Source organism: Zonotrichia albicollis, chromosome 3, assembly GCF_047830755.1.
Source record: "Zonotrichia albicollis isolate bZonAlb1 chromosome 3, bZonAlb1.hap1, whole genome shotgun sequence".
Taxonomy (NCBI): domain Eukaryota; kingdom Metazoa; phylum Chordata; class Aves; order Passeriformes; family Passerellidae; genus Zonotrichia; species Zonotrichia albicollis.
Genome location: NC_133821.1, coordinates 46,461,630 through 46,479,756, shown reverse-complemented (window position 1 = coordinate 46,479,756; position 18,127 = coordinate 46,461,630). Strand labels below are relative to the sequence as shown.

Genomic DNA, 18,127 nt, shown 5'->3' with positions numbered 1-18,127 from the left:
AGACTTTGGAAAGGATACTTTCTGGGCTGGGAGCAGGAACTCTCCACCCATCCTGGCAGTGGCTCTTGTGACAGAAAAGCCTCTCCCACAGTTAGTGGAGCTGGCCCTCTTGTGCCAGAGCAGGCTGCATGCATTCAAAAGCAGGCTGGCAAGCCAGGCTCCGACCGGCCTCATCTCTTATGGCTGGAGCTGTTGTCCAGCACTCTGCTGGCTCCTGCCTCTTGTCTTGCACACTGGGGATGAGCTCCCAGGCAGGGAACAGGGAAGAGTGCACCTGGTGTTGTGTATTTGCCTATGCAAGCCCATTTGGATGGAGGAAACACCAGCAGGCAGAGGTAGAGTGGTGGTGCTGGGGCAGCACTGCCTGAGGCTGGCCACATGTTCCTGACTGAGGAAAAATAGTGTAGAACAGGGGTGACACCAAACAGTTCCATCCAGTGATATCTGCTGCAGGAAACATTTCTGACCTCTCTCAGGCCTGAAGGTCTTGCTGACACAAACCAAACCTGCCTTTGAAGGAAGGCAAGTCTTATGCAAGTCTATGGTTAGTTTATCTGATGTGGAAGTTAAAGGCAACATGACTTGGTCATGCACAGCCTCTCTTTGTCAACCACATGGATGAAAATGATTGTGGGGTTTTTTTTAAACCTGAAATAGTCATCAGCCTGCCTTCCTGACTGTGTATATTCCAGTGCAGGCTTTAATTACACAGACACATAATAGTTCCTCAGCAACAGACCAAAGCCACGCTTCATCCTGCAGCCTGCACACTGCATATCTTACATGTGCCAGCTTGCTATCCCATATGTGCATTTCTCCCCCCACCTTGCCTTATTTGCAGAACAGAAAGTAGGTGGATTTAACACTGTAGTGAAATTAGAAATTAACATGTGCCATCCATTTTAGCAACTAAATTGTATATGAAAGATTATTCATAGATAGCTATTTGCCTCATGCATTTATCTACATCCTGTAAAATCCATATTCTTTTCCCAGGCGTACAGCTGACATTAGCTTTGTCAGCATGAAAAACTCATGTGTAGGCAGTGCTGCTTTTTTCATTTTTATTTGCCAGTGCAATTATCAGGTCTTGAAGGTTGTGGGTCAGCTGGCTGGTTTGTGCATAGTGGAACAATAAGGTCACCCACCAAATACTCTTCCCCAACTAATTGGGGAGGTGGTCAGTCTCTATGGGCCTCCCTGTTCTGCCAGTCCAATTTATTGTTGGTACTACCATGGGAATTTCAGCTTGCTGCATGGGCAGTCTAAGCCATGCTAATTAAAGTTCCCTTCACTGATTGTCACAGCTGTCCATACTGATTAAACCTCCCATTCATATGAGTAAGGCAGCAGTGATTACATCCACGCCAGAAACCACTCCTTTGAAGTGACAATCTGAATCCATCAGAATTTATCACACTAGTCTATGCTGGCACTTCGGTTGCTGAGAAACTATTAATACAACATCCCTTCCCCCATGCCCAACCTTTCATTGCATTTAATGCAATCTGTCATTTTCTGCCTCAAAATATCCCTCTGCACCCTGGCCCTCGTGTTGTAGCTTTTCCTGAATAAGCACACTAGTGGCTTTGAAGTAAGAAGAATATTCAAGGGAATGGCCTTTACAAGGGCCACCAGCACAGCCCTCTCCAGCGTCAAAACCTGTGGTGGGAAAGATCCCTTGTACTGGATGGTGAGGCCCCTGGGAAAAGGGAGAGTACCACATCATTAATTGGTCTGTACCTTGTGCAGTCTGCTTTAATGTTCCCAAGGAAAGGGAGCTGTTAAATCTGCAGTTGGAGGCTGCTCCTGATTAACGGTTGCACAAGTCTTGGTCTTGTTGCTACTAGAGCCTGTTACAAATTTAGGGGTTTTTTTCCTTTACCAGTGCTCATAAAATATTCTTATCTCCATATTATCATTTTTGAAGGATAAAATGTCAGAAAATTTCAACGATGTTCATTATTCTTTGCGTTTGACACAAACCCTCCTTTTCTTATCTGGATGTCTTCCCCAAGTACATTGACATCAGGATAATCTGTCATGTTCTGCACTGATTGCAGCTCTAAGCTGTGATCTCAGCTGTGGCATTCCCAAAATACCTTCTCATTTACAAATGGATTCCAGTAGCTGGAATCCCTTTCCTGTAGTGCAGCTGTCAACTCTTTCCAGAGCTCCTCTCTTCTGCTCCCGCTTTAAGCAGGAACTCAAGAGTGACAAAAGCACAGAATAATCTGCTAAGATGTAAACAACATACCTTATTTACAATTTTAAATGCTGTAATTAGTTCTTAAAACGAGATTGTTATCACCAGTGTTGTGGGCCTGATGAATAAATAGATTTAACTTTTATGTGTGATGGAAACCACTTATTCCCAGACTAGTTACTAGATGCTTAAATATTTACCTGTGTCAAAAAGGCTCAGTCCAGGTTTCCATGAGTCTATTTCCATTGCTTTCACACATGAAAGAGAAGAAAAAGAACTTTTACTGATAGTAGTGCAAATTCTAGAGATCACACAGCTCTGAGTCAATGTAGAGAGGTCAGTTTAGACAATAAATTAAATACTTACATTAACAACTTAGGAGCTGAGGAAATCAGTAACCTGGGAGCTTTTATGTGCACGTTTCAAGCCATAATTAGGAGCCTTGTATCACTGCCCTCAAAGCACTAACCTTTTTTAAGATTTCAAACACACCTCACTAGATCTGTTTTGGTCTTGTTCCTCTAAATTGCATTGATACTGAGGCACAGACTGCAGTATATGTTTTTTAAGTTGTTTTTCACAGATTTTCACTGAAAATCTGTGAGGACCTCTCACCTACAGATTCCTCTGTCCCTTCAGCCTACCAAAATACAAAGAAATTGTCTAAAAATTGCTTTCCACTTATTAGGCATAGATAACTTCATCAAAATTGCTGCCCTTATAAATAAACCCCAAAATGTCTTTGTTTTTGGAACCTACTGACAGATGTTCCCAAAAGTGATGTTTTGCTCTGGGTTGCAGCCAGATGAATGCCCTTGCATGTCACTAGGACAGAAACAGTTCCTGGGAATCCCAGGAAGAAAAGATTTAACTCTGTTGGAGACCCAATAAGCTGCACAGAGCTGGTGTGCTCTTGACCAGAGCCAGTGGGTGAAGTACAGTACAGGCTTCAACAAAGGTGTGCATGGGCTTGCCAGTGTCCTCCAGCCTAGAGAGCACTGAGCTTGTCCTTAGATTGCCTTTCCCATGAGGAGCTGTCAGCTTCTCTTTGGGAGGGAGACCTGTCGGATGAGTCTGATGGCTGAATAAGGTGTGTGGTCTCCCTTAGGGTAGGAATTACACTGCTAGGGTAATTTCCCTCCTTATGCTGAGCACTACTTAAACACCCCATGAAGGATCTAAAAACTGAAGACAACAATGGGCTAAGTCAATCATGAAGCACACAGAAGTTTTTTTCTGATTGTGCTTAGGAAGAGAAATCAGATAAAAGAAGGGCAGGCCTGGGTAATGGGAAAAGAAACAAGAGGAAAACCAGGAGGGATATTCCTATATTCTGGCAGTGTTGTTTGCCAGTTTTATACATCCTTGAGCAAACAGCACCAACAGGAGCTAGGGGTGATGGTTGCAGAGCACAGGACCCTACCCACAGAGAAGGGCTGATGTTCATTTGTTATCAAAGTGGCCAACAGGTCTCCTGAATGCTGTCACTGAGAAGAACAAATGTCAATGAAACCAGTTTGTGAGTAAATAATCTCCAAAGGTGTGCTTCCCCCTGCCAGGCTGGAGGAGCACCCAGTGACTGTGAGAAAGGAAGATTCATATGAGGCTGCTTTTCATCCTGACCAGCTGAAAAGAAAAAACAGACAAAGAGCAAATTATGAAGAAGACCCTGCACTTCTCGAGTCTTCTGTACAAATCTGGCGCTCTGTGAGTTGCAGTGGCAAACTTGTTTAAAGCAGTAGGAGCTGTATGGTAAATGGGACCAGCTGAGGAGCAGCACAAAGATTTGCCCTCTTTTCTCTTCTTCAAATGTAGGGATGTGAGCTGAAGGATCAGAACAATGGAATGTGCTCATCTCACATGTCACAGGTTTGTTTCTGCTGCCACCTCATTGTCAGGGAGCAAACTCAGAAACCAGGCTTCTTTAACATCTGAAAAGCAGATGCTTTTCAGATAGACAGGCAGATGCAGAAAAAGACTGATTTCTATCAGTAGGAGCAATGGTGAGGTTTTTCTAGATTTACAATTAACAACTTCTTCAGCTCAGATGTCCACAGGTACTCTAGTCTGTACAAATCCCTGTGGGTAGGAGCCGTCTGATGTTTCTTCAACCAGTCTTCTCAGTTCACCCATTTAGAACTTCTTGTGGCAGTTTACTATCCTCATGAAGATAAGTACCAACAACACAAGATAATACCAAGAATTTGGAGGATGGTTGTGAATATGCAAAATATAGACCTGTTTATCCAGGATAACCCTCTATTTCTTGCATATTGTCCTGGACACATAATGAAGAAAGCTGTCCATGGAATGTATATCTGAAAGTCAAATGATTATTTTTATAACTAGAGCTTTTTTTTTTTGTCACCTGAAGATGCCCATTAAAAAAGAGTTGATTTTTAGGATACCTCAAGACTGATCTCTTAAAAAAAAAGAAAGGCACCACCAAAACTATTCAGTATAATTGCCTGGAAAAACATTCTTGAAAACTCAAGACTAAGTGAGTATGGGATTTCAAGGGAGTTAATGTGCATTGCACAAGTAACTGCTGTGTTGGGGAAGGCATTTTCCTAGCACACTTTTCTGGCAGCCTGAGCTGATGAGAGGAAGTCCCTCAACATCATGGCCAAGCTCTCAGAACTGATCTCTGCTGTTTGCACACTCTTGGTGGGATCAAGAACAACCTGCCTTTCCAAGAAAGCAAGGACTTATTCAGGAATTTTCCTTTGATTGTTAGAAAAGTTTGCTGCTAGAAAGCAACACATCTGAGGTGCCACATTCTGGACTGAAAAAGGGATCAGGACTTACTGGGAATACAGCAAATATGTTTGTATTTTTTTCCTTCTTGTTCTGTGTTGAAGAAAGCAGAATAATTTATGATGGAAAATTTGTACCTTTTAATCACTTTAGGGTGACCTTAAGGTGGCTTAAGCAATTAGGTGGGTTGAAATACTGACTTTGATTTAAGTAAGGCTCGGCAGTATTCTCCTGTTTTTCTGGCAAAGATTTGGCTAGCCTGAGAATTAGCCAGCACATCCTTTGGTATGGACAAAAAATGTATGAAAAAGACAAACACAGATGGAAAACAGAAAGAAGAGAAGGAGATTGAAATGAGGAGGAGTAGAAAAGTGAGGGAGTGGAGTACATCTCATGACAAGTGCATTTTAAATATGCTGCAACTAGACCAACTACAAATTGTCATTTTGACCAGGAGACTGCTTGGTGAGATTACTTGTCTGGAATTATCTGGAAAGATAATAACATATCCTGCATAATAACATCCTCTAACCTCTATGTGAATGACCACTTGGCTCTTCCCTGCCACAATACTCCTCCTGTGATTCCAGTTCTCACCAAAGCCCTCAGGGCTGCCTTCATCTGCTGCAGTCTCTCCCTCCCAGTGGGTTTGGCTGCCCATGCCAGAGGTCAGCACTGGTACAGGGCAGCCCTTGCCTTGGCCAGGGCTGTGTGTGAGAAAAGGCTGTGGGAAGCACCAATGGGACAGCGCAGAGGTGCACACGCTCTCCTTTGCTCCTTGTACCTGCGCCAATGTTAGTGCCATGCCATCTCAACCCAGACCTTGCCTCCCTTACCTGGTGCCCTGCCTCAGCTGGTCAGACCTGGTCAGACCTGCCCCATTGCTTGCCTGGCAGCCTGGGCTGTCAGGTCATCCTGGGAACCACCCCTGGACCTGCTCTGCTGCTCCTGTGGGGCTTTGGGACCCTGCAGCCTTGGTGCAGCCCTGCATGCCTTGCTGCAACCCAGCTCCCATCCTGCACCCCACCCTGGATGCTCCCAGACAAAATGTGTCTCTGAGCATCTCTGCTGTCCTTCATGAGAGATTTAGTGTTTGGCGTGTGCTGGGAGCTCTGGAGCCTCTGGGAGGCTGTTGGGAAGTGCCTGCTCACTGGGCTGCTTGCTGGGGAAGGGTCCATTGCACTTCCAGGAAGAGAGAACAGTACAGGGGATGTTTCAACTTTCAGTATTAAAAGCAGCCTCTACTTTCACTGTCAGCCTGGAGGTTTCTGGGAAGCACAGGAACAGAAGATCTAGCTCTCCCAAAGACCTGAAGGGCTGCACAGAGATGGTTGTTTGTTTCCTGTTTTGACTAACAAATAAGAAAAATTGCAAACACTTTGTAGATGTTGATTCCCATGGCCTGAAACACCAGGTCACCTGTGACTGAGCTTTGCTCTGCCTTTCCCTTTCAGGAAGCTGCTAGTTGGTGTTCAGTGCATGAGTCTTGCCCTGGTCCCCCTCCAGGATGCAGGAAAACAGCGTGCAGTACAAGTGCTAATTTGTGGTTGCTAAAACTGTTAAAGAGAGTGGAAAACCTGCTGCTAGCAGTCTTGCTCACCCAGGTGGACTGGAGAGCTGGCAGCGCTCTGGAAGGTGGCAACAGGCTCTTGGTGCTGAGCACCTGCATGATGGGACAAAGAGGCAAGAGGTTAAATGGAGGCCAGTGGGAGAGGAGAGGAAAGAGGAGCATCATCACAGGATATGCAGTGGCCCCACATTGTCTTTCTGCACATTTTCAAACCACACAGAAAAGGAAGATGGAAACTATGAATTAATGTAAAAGGGCTGAAAGAGGCTGGCAAAAGAGTTTAAGTGTTAGTAGGTGCTGCACAGTGCAGCTGTTAGCTGGTCCTCTGGAACAGCTGGCAGTGGGTCCTGGGATGCTGATGGTGCTCAGGGCCTGTGAGCTGGGTCAGGCCTTAGTCCTGCACACTGACACACACACAACGTTCTCCTCTTATTTTGCAACAGCAAATGTTATAAAAGCCCTCTATAAATTATTTTAGACTACTTTTTTGAGAACAACTCCTTGTTTAATCAATCTTGTTTGCTTTTTTCCTTTAAAGTTACACTATTGTCACTCAATGACCACTGTGATATCTCCTCTCACTGCAGCCTGCTATGAACATGGTTAGGAGGGAAAACAGTGTGTTACTGCATGACTTGGAATATGTAAGTGGTAAAAATATCTGTGGGGAAGAAATAGAGGAGGATTGTAATGCCTTTACCTGTATTGTGTAGTAAAATATTCCTGTTACTTGCAGAGGTGGAAGTGCCCCTGAATGCTTTGAAAATATTATATTGGTTAGCACACGGAACTTGAACACAAGGTTTTCTAGTATTTGAGCAGTACAAATCTACTGCTTGTTGTTAAATTTAAACATACCTGTATTCTGTCCTCTTCCTTGTGCGGCCTGAACCTGTCCTAAGTAGACATCAAAGTGGAAAAGTGTGATTTATTACACCATGTTTGGTTCAGTACTACTGCTATCTAGCTTTTTCACTGACTCTCACTTTAGAGCTCTCAGAATTAATGGTTCATATACACAGTTGTCATTAATAGACTTTCTTAGATATATTTTGAGCCTGCTTATAAAAGGACTGTCTTGCTCTGTCTGTCATACAGATCTGTCTGTTCCCTTTAGTTATGGATATTACTTCTACAAGTCTCTGGTCTGCATTTAAAAGATCTGCAGTTACCTCTGTGATTTGCTCTCCTTTGTAATTTTCTTTCCCCCACTTCCACTGGTGATCTGTGTTTATCTCTATTTCAGTACCATCCAATTGTCCTGGTTGTGTGAGGAAGTTTTTAACCCCAAAACAACCCCCCAGACCAGATAGTACCCTTTCTGCAGAGATTAAGTGGATATGAGCAAGCAGGCAGACCGTAAGTAATGAGACAATGGGAAAATAATGTGGGAGAATTCATGTGACTGACATGTCTTCTCCACAAAAGGTTTTTTTAAAGGTGATTGGGTTATTAAATTCCCATTGTTCAAAAATACTAAAGGCTGAAATCATTTGCAGAAGAAAACCATGTCTTTAATCATGCCTTTCATTTCATTAAATTTTCTTAAGAAGCCTGTTAAAAACTTATCCTTTTACAAGCCTTTATTCATTAGTTTTCCCAGAAAGATTATTTTGAAAGCCTGGTGAAATCAGTGGGAATGTTCTACTGGACTCTGTGAACACTGGCAGGGGCCTGGGAGGTTATTCTATCAATAAGATGTCATCAATGAGACCATTTTGAATGGTTGTCTCAGAAAACAGGAATTGCTGCTCCTTGGGAGCTTGACATTGCAAAATAAGGAGACAGTAAGTAGCTTGTGTTTGACCCAAACTTGAACCTTCCAGGCCACTAGAAACCATTTGATGGGATTTCTAGGAGCTGTCCTGAGAGACCTTGTAAACTCCAGATGCCAAAGAGATCCTGTTATGGAAGTAATGGGCTCATCTGCCAAACTGGCAAGGCTTTTAAACTCTAAGCTTATAAGGCTCCAGATGGGCCACAGCTACACCAGACTGACTATTCAGATTTCAGAGGGGAAAATGTGTGTGTGCAGCAGTCAGTGTTGTGTGGGACAGCACAGGGCAGGCTTTGCACACAGGAGATCAGTAGATGCCAAAGGGGTGGTAGAAAATTAACTCTGGGTCTCAGAGCTGCCCTTGTCTCATGTTTGCCATGACTGAGGCCCAGTGTGATCTAACACTCTTTACAAGGTCAGAGGAAACAGAGTACAAGAGGGTAAAGGAGAGATTACCTCAGTATCCAAGTATTTTATGCCACTTTTAAATCTTAATTTGATGTTAGCAATGTGGATTTCTCTCTATGCACCTTTTGACTGTGCTGAGCCACAGAGCTGTTCCCTCCTGCTGTAGCTCCCAAAGGCACATTATCCCATCCCTGCAGTGAGCTGCTTCCTGTCATGCTTCTGTTGGCTGGGGCAAGCATGCTGGTGGTAGAGGAGGAAAAGTTGGATTTGCACTTCCAGGTTGCAAGGCTTGTTCTTCCTTCAAATCTGAGATGCCAGTGAGGCTGTGGCATGGGAATATGTGTTCATTAGAACAGAACTCTGTGCAAGCTGGAGGCTGAGCAGGACTAGGAGAAGTCTGTAACAAACTGGGGATGGGCAGTCCCAGGCAAACTCCAAGAACCATGTCAAAAATCAAAGTAGTGAGGCAGAGAAACCTTGGTTGGCAAGTTCTGTGGTGAGCAGGGAGGCATGAAGGCAGGGAATGATAAGAACAGCGGTTTAGAGTGAACCTTGTGAACAATGAGAACTGATTTGACAAGAAAAGGAGCTACTCTGTGCACAAAACATGCCTGGCCATCTGCACCTTGGTCAGCACCCTTGATGTGCTTAAGTAGTCAGGGATAACTTGGGGAGAAAGGCAGCATCCAAAAATAAACACCAGCTGTTCTCCCTGGTGCCAGGATGGAATGTTTGTCCAGTGCTTCCTGAAGGCATGAGCCCTACTGGTGTTCCTGCTGGAGAAGAGCTTCCAATGCCCTCTCCAGCACTTACACTCCCACTGTGTCACGTCCTTTCAATACCTTTCTGTTTACTGCCCAGTTGAGTCACAGCTGGGGATGAAATCTGTGTAGTGCACCATGGTAGGCAGTGCCCAGCTTGGAGTCCCTGCTTGAAAATAGAAAATAGATGCAGCCATTGACCTCACCTGGACACAGGGGGCAGGAAAGAACCTCACCTGACAATGCCCAGGAAATTGCTGCCTGATGCTTGGCTGCAAACTCAGTGCTTTGACATGGCACCAAGGATCATGACACGATTTATGATTGCAGTGTTCACAGAAGCACTGGATTTAGACCCAAGCCTCATCTAGGGTCCAAACTGCTGTGCAAGAGAGGATTGCTTGAAGAGCTGGGATGGGAGAGAAAAGTGAGCCTGTGGCCTTTGGGAGTGTTCTGGGTTAGCTGCTGTTGGACAGAGGCAGCAGCCCTGGCAGGGCAGGCAGGAACCAGCTGTCATATGGCACACTAGTCACATCAGTGTTTTTTCATTTAGCAGTTTTGGCACATCAAGTCTTTGAAGCAGGGGTCTGGCAATGGAGCAGAGTCTCCATTATTTTTTATGTTACTCTGTCTTTGACAGGCAGAAAATAAAGGGGAAAGAACAGCAAGAACTAGGGCAGCAGTTTTGCCCCTGCTCCCATGCTCTAATCTAAATCTCATGCTCTAAAAATCCTGCTTTTCTTTTGCTCCTGTGAACTATTGCCAGTGCCAGTGGCTGGAAATGGAAAGGGTGTGTTCATTCTGACTGTGCTCTTTCATAGCTGTTGACTTTTGAGGTGTCTTTTGCAGGCAAACTACCAATGCACAGTGAGAGGTAGAATTGTGAGTCTCTGTGAGCCAGGATGGACAGGACAACATCTGATTCTGTTCAGTCAAGCCAAACTCTGGTTAATACCAACAATCAGAAACTCTGGCCTGAATAATAGCAGTGGGTTCTAAAGGGTCCTCAGACAGAGAGAACTGCTTTATGCGTGATCATGACATCAAAACTGTATTTGTACTTTCTATATTTTTTAATTTATCCAGCTCTTGTCTTTTGGAATCAAGAAGGGGTCAGGGGAATTCAGGTACTGACATGCTGGATATAATCCTAGAAATGAAGTCTGTGAAATCAGAAGTGGGTCTCTACCACTCCAGCTCACAATAACCCCCTTCCTAGCTGTGATCACTTTAATATTTTGGGAATGAATTATGATTAGAACTTTGGTAAAGAAAATTGTGGAGAAAGATGGATCCAAATTACAATTAAGTGACCACTGAAAACATTGGAAAATTAGTGAAGATTTTGTTTTGGGGTCATTGATTGTTTTTTTGGTTTTGTTTTGTTTGGAGTTTGTTTTCAATTTTTTTACTAAATTACTTGTCTTATTAAAGCAAATACAACTTTCCCACTGATTTCAGTGTTGCCAAAACTTTACTCTCAACACACATATCTTCCTGACTGGGGAACCACAAACAGGGTTTCCTAACTGCTAGTAAAGCCAATAAAGGCCTCCCCTGTGCTCAGCCTGTGGGAATAGGAAATAGAAGAGAAAGCAACAAGATGCAGAGCTCTGAGCAGCTGCCATTCTGCTGTCAATAACAAGTGGCAAGCCAGGAATAACATCACGTGTATGCCAGGCTCAGAACCACAGCCTGGGATTTTTGAGAGAAGAGTGCTTTAACGTGTGTCAGCATTTCAGAGCTTTCAGCCCTAAGCCTAGATGGCTCTGCAGCCCTCTGCATTGTGTATTTTACAGCTAAACCAAGCCTCCCTTTGAAAGAGTATGACAGGAAAACATGATTCAAACAGCAAAATCTTTGTCTCAAGTTTTGCAAGGCCCAGCTTTTGTCACAGCTGAAATGGGCTGAAACTCACTAGAAACACTTCCTCAGAACTGTGGCTGATCAGCATCTTTGACATTCAGGACAAGTGTCTGTTTTTTCAGTTTAAATCCAGGCTTGGATTCAGTCATTGAGTTTGCTGAGGCTTGAAAGTTTATTGAATCACTGCTGCCCTAAAACCCACTGTGCTGCATGCCTTGTGGCATACTTACTTCACCATACTTACTTGCTGCTGCAGCTACCACAGATGCATATGCTGGGTGGACACTGCTGGAACCTAAAAATAAGAGATTTTAATTTTCAGCTATTGAAGCAAATCCCCACAATGCTAATGAATAACAATAAATGAAGAAGGAAAGATTAAGGAAAATCAGGTGTGCAAAAAAAAGGATGAGAATTCCTTCACAGTGTTTTAATCTTAAAAATTCAAAAGCTGTTACAAAAAATACATTACAGCTTTAATCTATTGAGAGTTATCACAAATTTAATTCTAAAATGAGTCTTCAGCTATCTGTTGATCTCTCAGTCTAGATGTGAGAATCAAAGAACTATTAATTGACTTCTATACCTGAAAATCATCACAACATTTGGGAATGGAGAGCTTACTCTCACATAAATTGGTCTGCTGGACTTAATTTTTTTTTTCCACTCTTAGTATTTCTCCATTGAATTACTGAACTCATGATCCTCTAAATCATGGTACATCCATCTGTATATCTTATTCCTTAAATTTTAGAAAGCTGTCAGTCAGGAGGAAAGCAATGCAAACGCCCATGCTACTGACCCATATCTCTGCCCCTGTGCAGTCCAGGTCTGGCCTTGGCTGGAGCTGCTGTGGTTCTGGGTGCTGCAGGGGTTGTGGTTGGCTGTGGCACTGTGGTGGAAGGCTCTGTCGTCGTGGTGGTCGGTGTGGGGGTGGTGGTGGCCATTTCTGTGCCTGGTGTCGGCACCGGAGTTGTCTGACGCTCTTTGCGGGCCGTGTCCCCTGCAGGAACATTGACATGTCACCGTGGCTGGATGTGTGACATGGATGGAAGCACCAGCAGCAGCACTCCATGTTTAAGGCAGCCCAGAAGCTGGCATTCGCTTCAGGATGCCTACAAGCACCCTCATCTGTGGAGCCATCAGTGCCTTCATTGTGGGCGTGTAGTGCAGGTGCCTGTGTGATGCTCTGCTCTCAGAGGGTGCTGACAGCAGCCTGTTGCAGCATTAATGCTCCCCCTGCACTTTTCTGCTTTGGCCAGGAACACTCATCAAACTGACAGATGTCTCAGACCTATGAAATGGTTCAACCAGCCAGTTGCAGATTCTGTTTTGGCATCATCCTTCCTCAGTGTAATTAAGCACTTAGAAGGTCCATATAAATGGAAATCAGCTGGCATCTGGTAGTAAAGATGGCCCATCTGAGTCATAGACCAGAAAAAAATTGCAGCACTGAAATGTTTTTCACAGAAAGACAACTTTTACATAAAGATGATTTGGGGGAGAGGGTCAGAGCCAGAACAGGGAGCATCAGGGCTTTGGCTGAGGAGAGTGGGGGAGATCACCCACCACCTGGAAGGTGCCAATCTCATCTAAGATTGACTCATCTCACAGTTGCTACTACTTTTAAAATGTATCATCTGTTGTGAGAACAGTGACAATTCTAGTGGCAAAATATATATCCTAAATATCCTTACAAAAATAGTCAACAAGCTCAGATTCTTCCAAGTCATTTTCTCAAAAAAGGTTCTTCACTATTTTCTTTTCCAGCTAGCTACAAAAAACCGCCCTAAAATATATTCCATGTTAACCTTGGTCTTGTTCCTTTCCTTGCTGCTGATAGCCCTGGGGATGGCCTGGCCCAGTGTTTACATGGAAAGGGAATGGTGCACACTCCATTCACTGCTGCACAACACAAGCTTGTGCTCTACTGCTATTTCTGGATGTTCTCCTCTTGGAAGGCATCGTTGTGAAACTGTCTGGTGGATTAATTATCACCTAATGCTAGGCAGTGAAAAACTCAGATCTCAGACAGTTTTAATGGAATAATGCTGAAAGCGGTCTCAGAAGAAAAACAAAACAACTCAGCTGAAAAAATCAGCATGAATGGCTCTTTTTGGGCTGAACAGTGCACTGCTCCATGAAACTGTGCTAAAAGAAAGAAAATAGAGGGCACAGTGAGCCTTCCCCTGTGATCCTGCACTACTGGAGTCGGGAGCAGGCACACTGGCCAGCTTTATATGCCAGCCTGTGAGGAGCAAGGAAGCTGGAAGCTAACAGTATTATCAGAAATGCTGAGGAAGCAGCATAGTAAGAGCAAAGAGAAGCTGTTGCCTTGGTGCATGTTGGCTGAGTTTCTCCTGGGTCCTTTAACACAAGAGGAAGCTGTTCCCAGTGCTCCTGCAGGCGGGGTACCCATCTCTTTCACTGTATCTTCAAAGGGTTTGCAGGGAACGTGCCCTGCATAGGAGATTGCCAAGGGCCATAATGCAAGATTTTCAAGTTCATAAAACCTCAACTCATTCAAAGCACAGGCAGAAGTTAAACTCTGTGAGTACCCTCTTTGAATTAGCAGAAGCCGTTCAAGCTCCATTTCAGTTCAGTTTGGTGGGAAAGGGGCTGTGAAGAGGAGGTTGGGATGGGGGATGTAAAGCTGTCCGTGTAACCAGTGTCAAAATGCTCCCTACAAGCACCTGCAGGCAGATTGGCTGGGTTGGGTACTGTAAAGAGCATCAAGATCCCCAGCCCTTACCTTGATCTGACGCTTTTTCTGATGTGTTAGAGGTGTCTGCACTCTTCATACCTTTTAGGTCTTGCTCTGGTTTTTTGGGCTCTGAAGCAAAATTGAGCACATTAGAAAAGGCAGCTGTGTAAAGAAAATAATTTCAAGTCTCCCATTCAGAAATTATCAGTCCCCAAAGGAAGGCATCCTATCACATGCCATTAGGAAGTTTGGCAGTCCAGATGGAGCTTCATCACCTACTGGGAAAAAGCGACAACTAAGGAGTAGTCACCCCCTATCTTTCATGCCAATCATTGGCATTTTTACAGCCCAAAAGCTTCTGTCAGTATCCACAGAATTTCTGAAGTGAGCAAGAAGTATGGGGGTTTGCCACCAATAAGCCAATACTCATTGGGATTTATGCATCATATTTTTTTCCTCTGAGCAGAGCATGTTCTGGGAACCAGGGTCATGATGTGTGTACATTGTTTGGGAAATACTTGCTAATGTGCAATCTTTCAGTTGCTAATTCATGTTCAGATATATTTCTTTCTTGCCTGACATTTTGAGATCATTATGGGTCCAAATCCTGAATGTCACAGACTGGCTTAGAAGGAAAAGGGAGATTTGTTTTTGTTCTTTTTTTATTTCTAAGACCCAGAGACACCAAAATACTTGGAATACTCATTATAGTTTATTTACTGCTATCTCACAAAATAATCTGCTTCTGCTTTTTTATCTGACTGAGTACTGGAGGATTTTCTTCTTCCCTTTTTGGTTTACTTTTTGTGGTTTTTTCTTGTTCGTTTGTTTGTTTTGTTTGTTTGTTTGGGGTTTTTTGGTTTTGTTATTCTCTAGCTCTTTTGGCAGCATGAAACTGTTAGAGAATTTACTGCAGTGTTAATGTTTTCCTAAAATTTTCTACTGTTTTTTCTAAATATCTTTTAATAGTTTTGAGCAGCTGTGAAGAGTTACAATTTTGGGACGGCTTTTCTTGCCGTGCCCAGAATTTGAGAAGCACTGTAACCACCAGGAGCATTTAAAGAAATGTCAGGGACTATGAATCTCTGGCATCTCTGGGATGAGGACTAAAATTGCATCTCTGACAGCTGATCAGGTATGAAGCAGGATTTTTTGTTAATCTGACAGCAGTGAGTGTAATACTCAAAGGACTGCTTTTGCCTCCTGCAGGTAATGGATTTAAGTATCAAAGTGAACAGTGTGGTCTCTGTAATTCAATGAAAAGAAAAAAGTAGCTTTTTTTTTAATATTAAAAAGTAAGTAGGAAATTCTCTTTCACAAAATGGCCCTGGCTGCATATTACAGAGACTTTTATCTTAAAGACAAGCTGTTTCTAACAGACAACAGCTGAGATGGCTGAGCTGAGGTGGCAGATCTAAGGAGGGCTGATAGGGCCAAGGAGGGCCTGAGGAAGATAGATTGTGAACAATGGATCTCTTTGCTACCTGTGGAACAAGGATGGGCAAAATCAGGCAGTGACATTGGGTTTGATATAACAGTTGCTTGCTCCTCTGATAATCCTGGCCTTTCTCTGCATGAATGCACTGTCTGTGGTGGTAGAATCCTGGCATTTCAGTCACACTATTTGATTCAGGAACAAAGTGAACACTTGTGTCTTTGCTTTGCTGCAGGAACAAGCTCCTGGTATTTTGTTTGTGTTACAGAACCCTGACTGATGATGCTCCCCATTTCTACACTGATTCTTACATTACATGGCTTTTGGCACTGGTGGAAGAGACCTTTGCTTACAGCCTGCTAAGCTCAGTCCTGGTTGTGATTTTCTCTGGTCTGCTCTGAAATGTTTGGGCTGATATTTCAGGTGTGGCTACTCCAGTTGGGAATGATGAGCTGTGATTTAAGGAACATTGCTCAGAAAAAGTCAAGATTCCTAAGGTATTGCCCTCCCTTCTAGCAGAGCATAATGTTTGGGTCAAGTAATTTCTGCATATATGGTCAAGAAATATACAAATCTGTACCTATTTGATTGTAAATGCAAATGTATTACAAATTAAAGGCATGGAATTGAGCTACACATATTTGGTCTGAACAACTACAGCTTTGAGATTTAAATTTGCTTTTGTTTAAGTGAAAATATAAAGATGAAGGGCAATGAAGCTGGTGAAGGGGCTGGAGCACAAGTCTCATGAGGAGCAGCTGAGGGAACTCAGTTGTTCTAGCCTGAAAAAAACCCTCAAGGCTCAGAGGGGACTTAATGGCTCTCTACAAGTACCTGAAAGGAGGTTGTAGTGAGGTGGGAGTCAGTCAAGAGGAAATGGCCTCAGGTTGCCATTTCCTGGGGCAGGAAGGTTTAGAATGAATATTGGAAAGAATTTTTTCACAGAAAGCGTTGTCAAGCATTGGAGCAGGCTTTCTAGGGAAGTGATGAAGTTACCATCCCTGGAGATATTTGAAAGACATGAAGATGTGGCACTTAAGGACAGGGTTATGATGGACTTGGCAGTGCTGAGTTGTACTTGATGATCTTTTCTGACCGTAGTGATTCTATGTTTCTGTGAGAAAAGAGCTCTATACTCTTCTTCCAAGGACAAAACAATAGCCTACAGGAGAAGAGGAGGTCTCCAGTAACCTGTCTGTGGTCTTGGATGAATGCACCCAATGCCAGGCATTTGAGTTCATGAAGATACAGCACATTTCCTTATACCACAGCTCACAGTGGATATGCCCAGGAAGGATCAGGCTCAGCAATCAGCAAAAGGACTGTGTAAGGGAAGTGCACTGTAGTATGGGACATTATTTTCCTTTTGTTTGCATCCCCGAGGGAGAGTCTGAACATTACATAGCTGTAATAGGGAGCAAAACCAAGTGTCATTTCACTGACAAGGGTAATCCATGTGCACTAGAATGTCAGCTACCCACCAGTGTGAAACTTGATCAAAGACCTCTTCAAACAACTAAATTATTTAAACTGAGTTGAGTCTTACAGAGTAGGATGCTGACTAAAATGATTATACAGAGTATTTCTTTATTGTAGCATTCTTAGTTAAGCTGCTGTGCATTACCATCTCTTTCATTTGTATTATATTACTATTTAATATTATACTCTCAGCACTGAGTATCCCAAGGGATAGATAGCATGAGTAGCATTAGGAGAAAACAACATGTGTAACCTCAAATGCTTGCACATGACCAGCACACCATCATGTTCAGTAACAGATATAAAGCAAGGGGGAAAGCATTTGGAACCAGAAGTCTGTGAAACATGGCATGACCAAAAAATAGAAATTGTCTGAGATGATTTCCATATGCTTAAGATAAAAAAATACCATGAGTGATTTGGATGACATACTAATGGATGCATGAACTTGTGCCTCTGAATAGTCTTTGTATTATACAACTGAGAAGCTATGACAGATAGTTGTGAATGGATGTAAGGGATAGTCAAATACTTGCCTGATTTAACAGCTGTGCTTTTTGAAGAAGAATATTCAAGGGTTGAAGGATATGTCACACCTTTTCTTGGCTTGCCCTCTACAAAAAATATATATTAGAAGGCATCACAAAATATTCTGTTTTCTTGATAAATTTCTCATCTAACATAGGCATTCAGAATCAGATCCCTCTTCTTTACTGGCCGACTCATGTTCATAAAGATTTCTTTCATCTGATGGTAGAATGTCAAAATCATACCACTGAAAATATTGGTGCTTAAATCCAGAATCATAAAAAAGAAGTTAGCATGAAAACATGGTACTGGGGAGGATTTGCAGAGGCCAGTTAGTTCATTCTTTTGCTCTCAAATGATATTAAGCACAATGGGACCATTCCTGAAAGACATCTGTACAACTTTTAATTAAACCCACAGCTTCCCTAGGCAGCCTTCTCCAATGCCTGACTATGCAGTTGACTTGGAAAGCATGTTTGATGTGGGATCCATTTCATCACACATGCAGCATTCTTCTCTGACCTCACTTCTGCAAGATGCCATTTCTGGCAACAGTCTTTTGCAGTAATAACAGTGGGAGAAGGCTGTGCTTGTGTGTGGGAACATATGGCACCTATATTTAGATCTAAAATGAGA

The 18,127-nt window shown here is 43.2% G+C and overlaps 1 protein-coding gene across 8 annotated transcripts in view; it reads right to left on the bottom strand.

Annotated features, from left to right (window-relative positions):
* VIT (vitrin) overlaps positions 1-18,127 on the bottom strand; it is a 57,397-nt gene that overhangs the window by 16,014 nt on the left and 23,256 nt on the right. The window contains exons 6-13 of one of the 8 annotated variants that reach the window (XM_005486528.4): positions 17,500-17,577; positions 14,098-14,178; positions 12,148-12,348; positions 11,590-11,640; positions 7,392-7,430; positions 7,234-7,290; positions 6,564-6,626; positions 2,407-2,454 (exon numbers count right to left, since the gene is read on the bottom strand). In XM_005486528.4, the coding sequence (XP_005486585.2) occupies positions 2,407-2,454; positions 6,564-6,626; positions 7,234-7,290; positions 7,392-7,430; positions 11,590-11,640; positions 12,148-12,348; positions 14,098-14,178; positions 17,500-17,577 (618 nt within the window). The remainder of the gene's footprint in view (positions 1-2,406; positions 2,455-6,563; positions 6,627-7,233; positions 7,291-7,391; positions 7,431-11,589; positions 11,641-12,147; positions 12,349-14,097; positions 14,179-17,499; positions 17,578-18,127) is intronic. The other 7 variants (XM_026793078.2, XM_014266646.3, XM_074537300.1 and 4 more) reach the window with 7 other exon arrangements.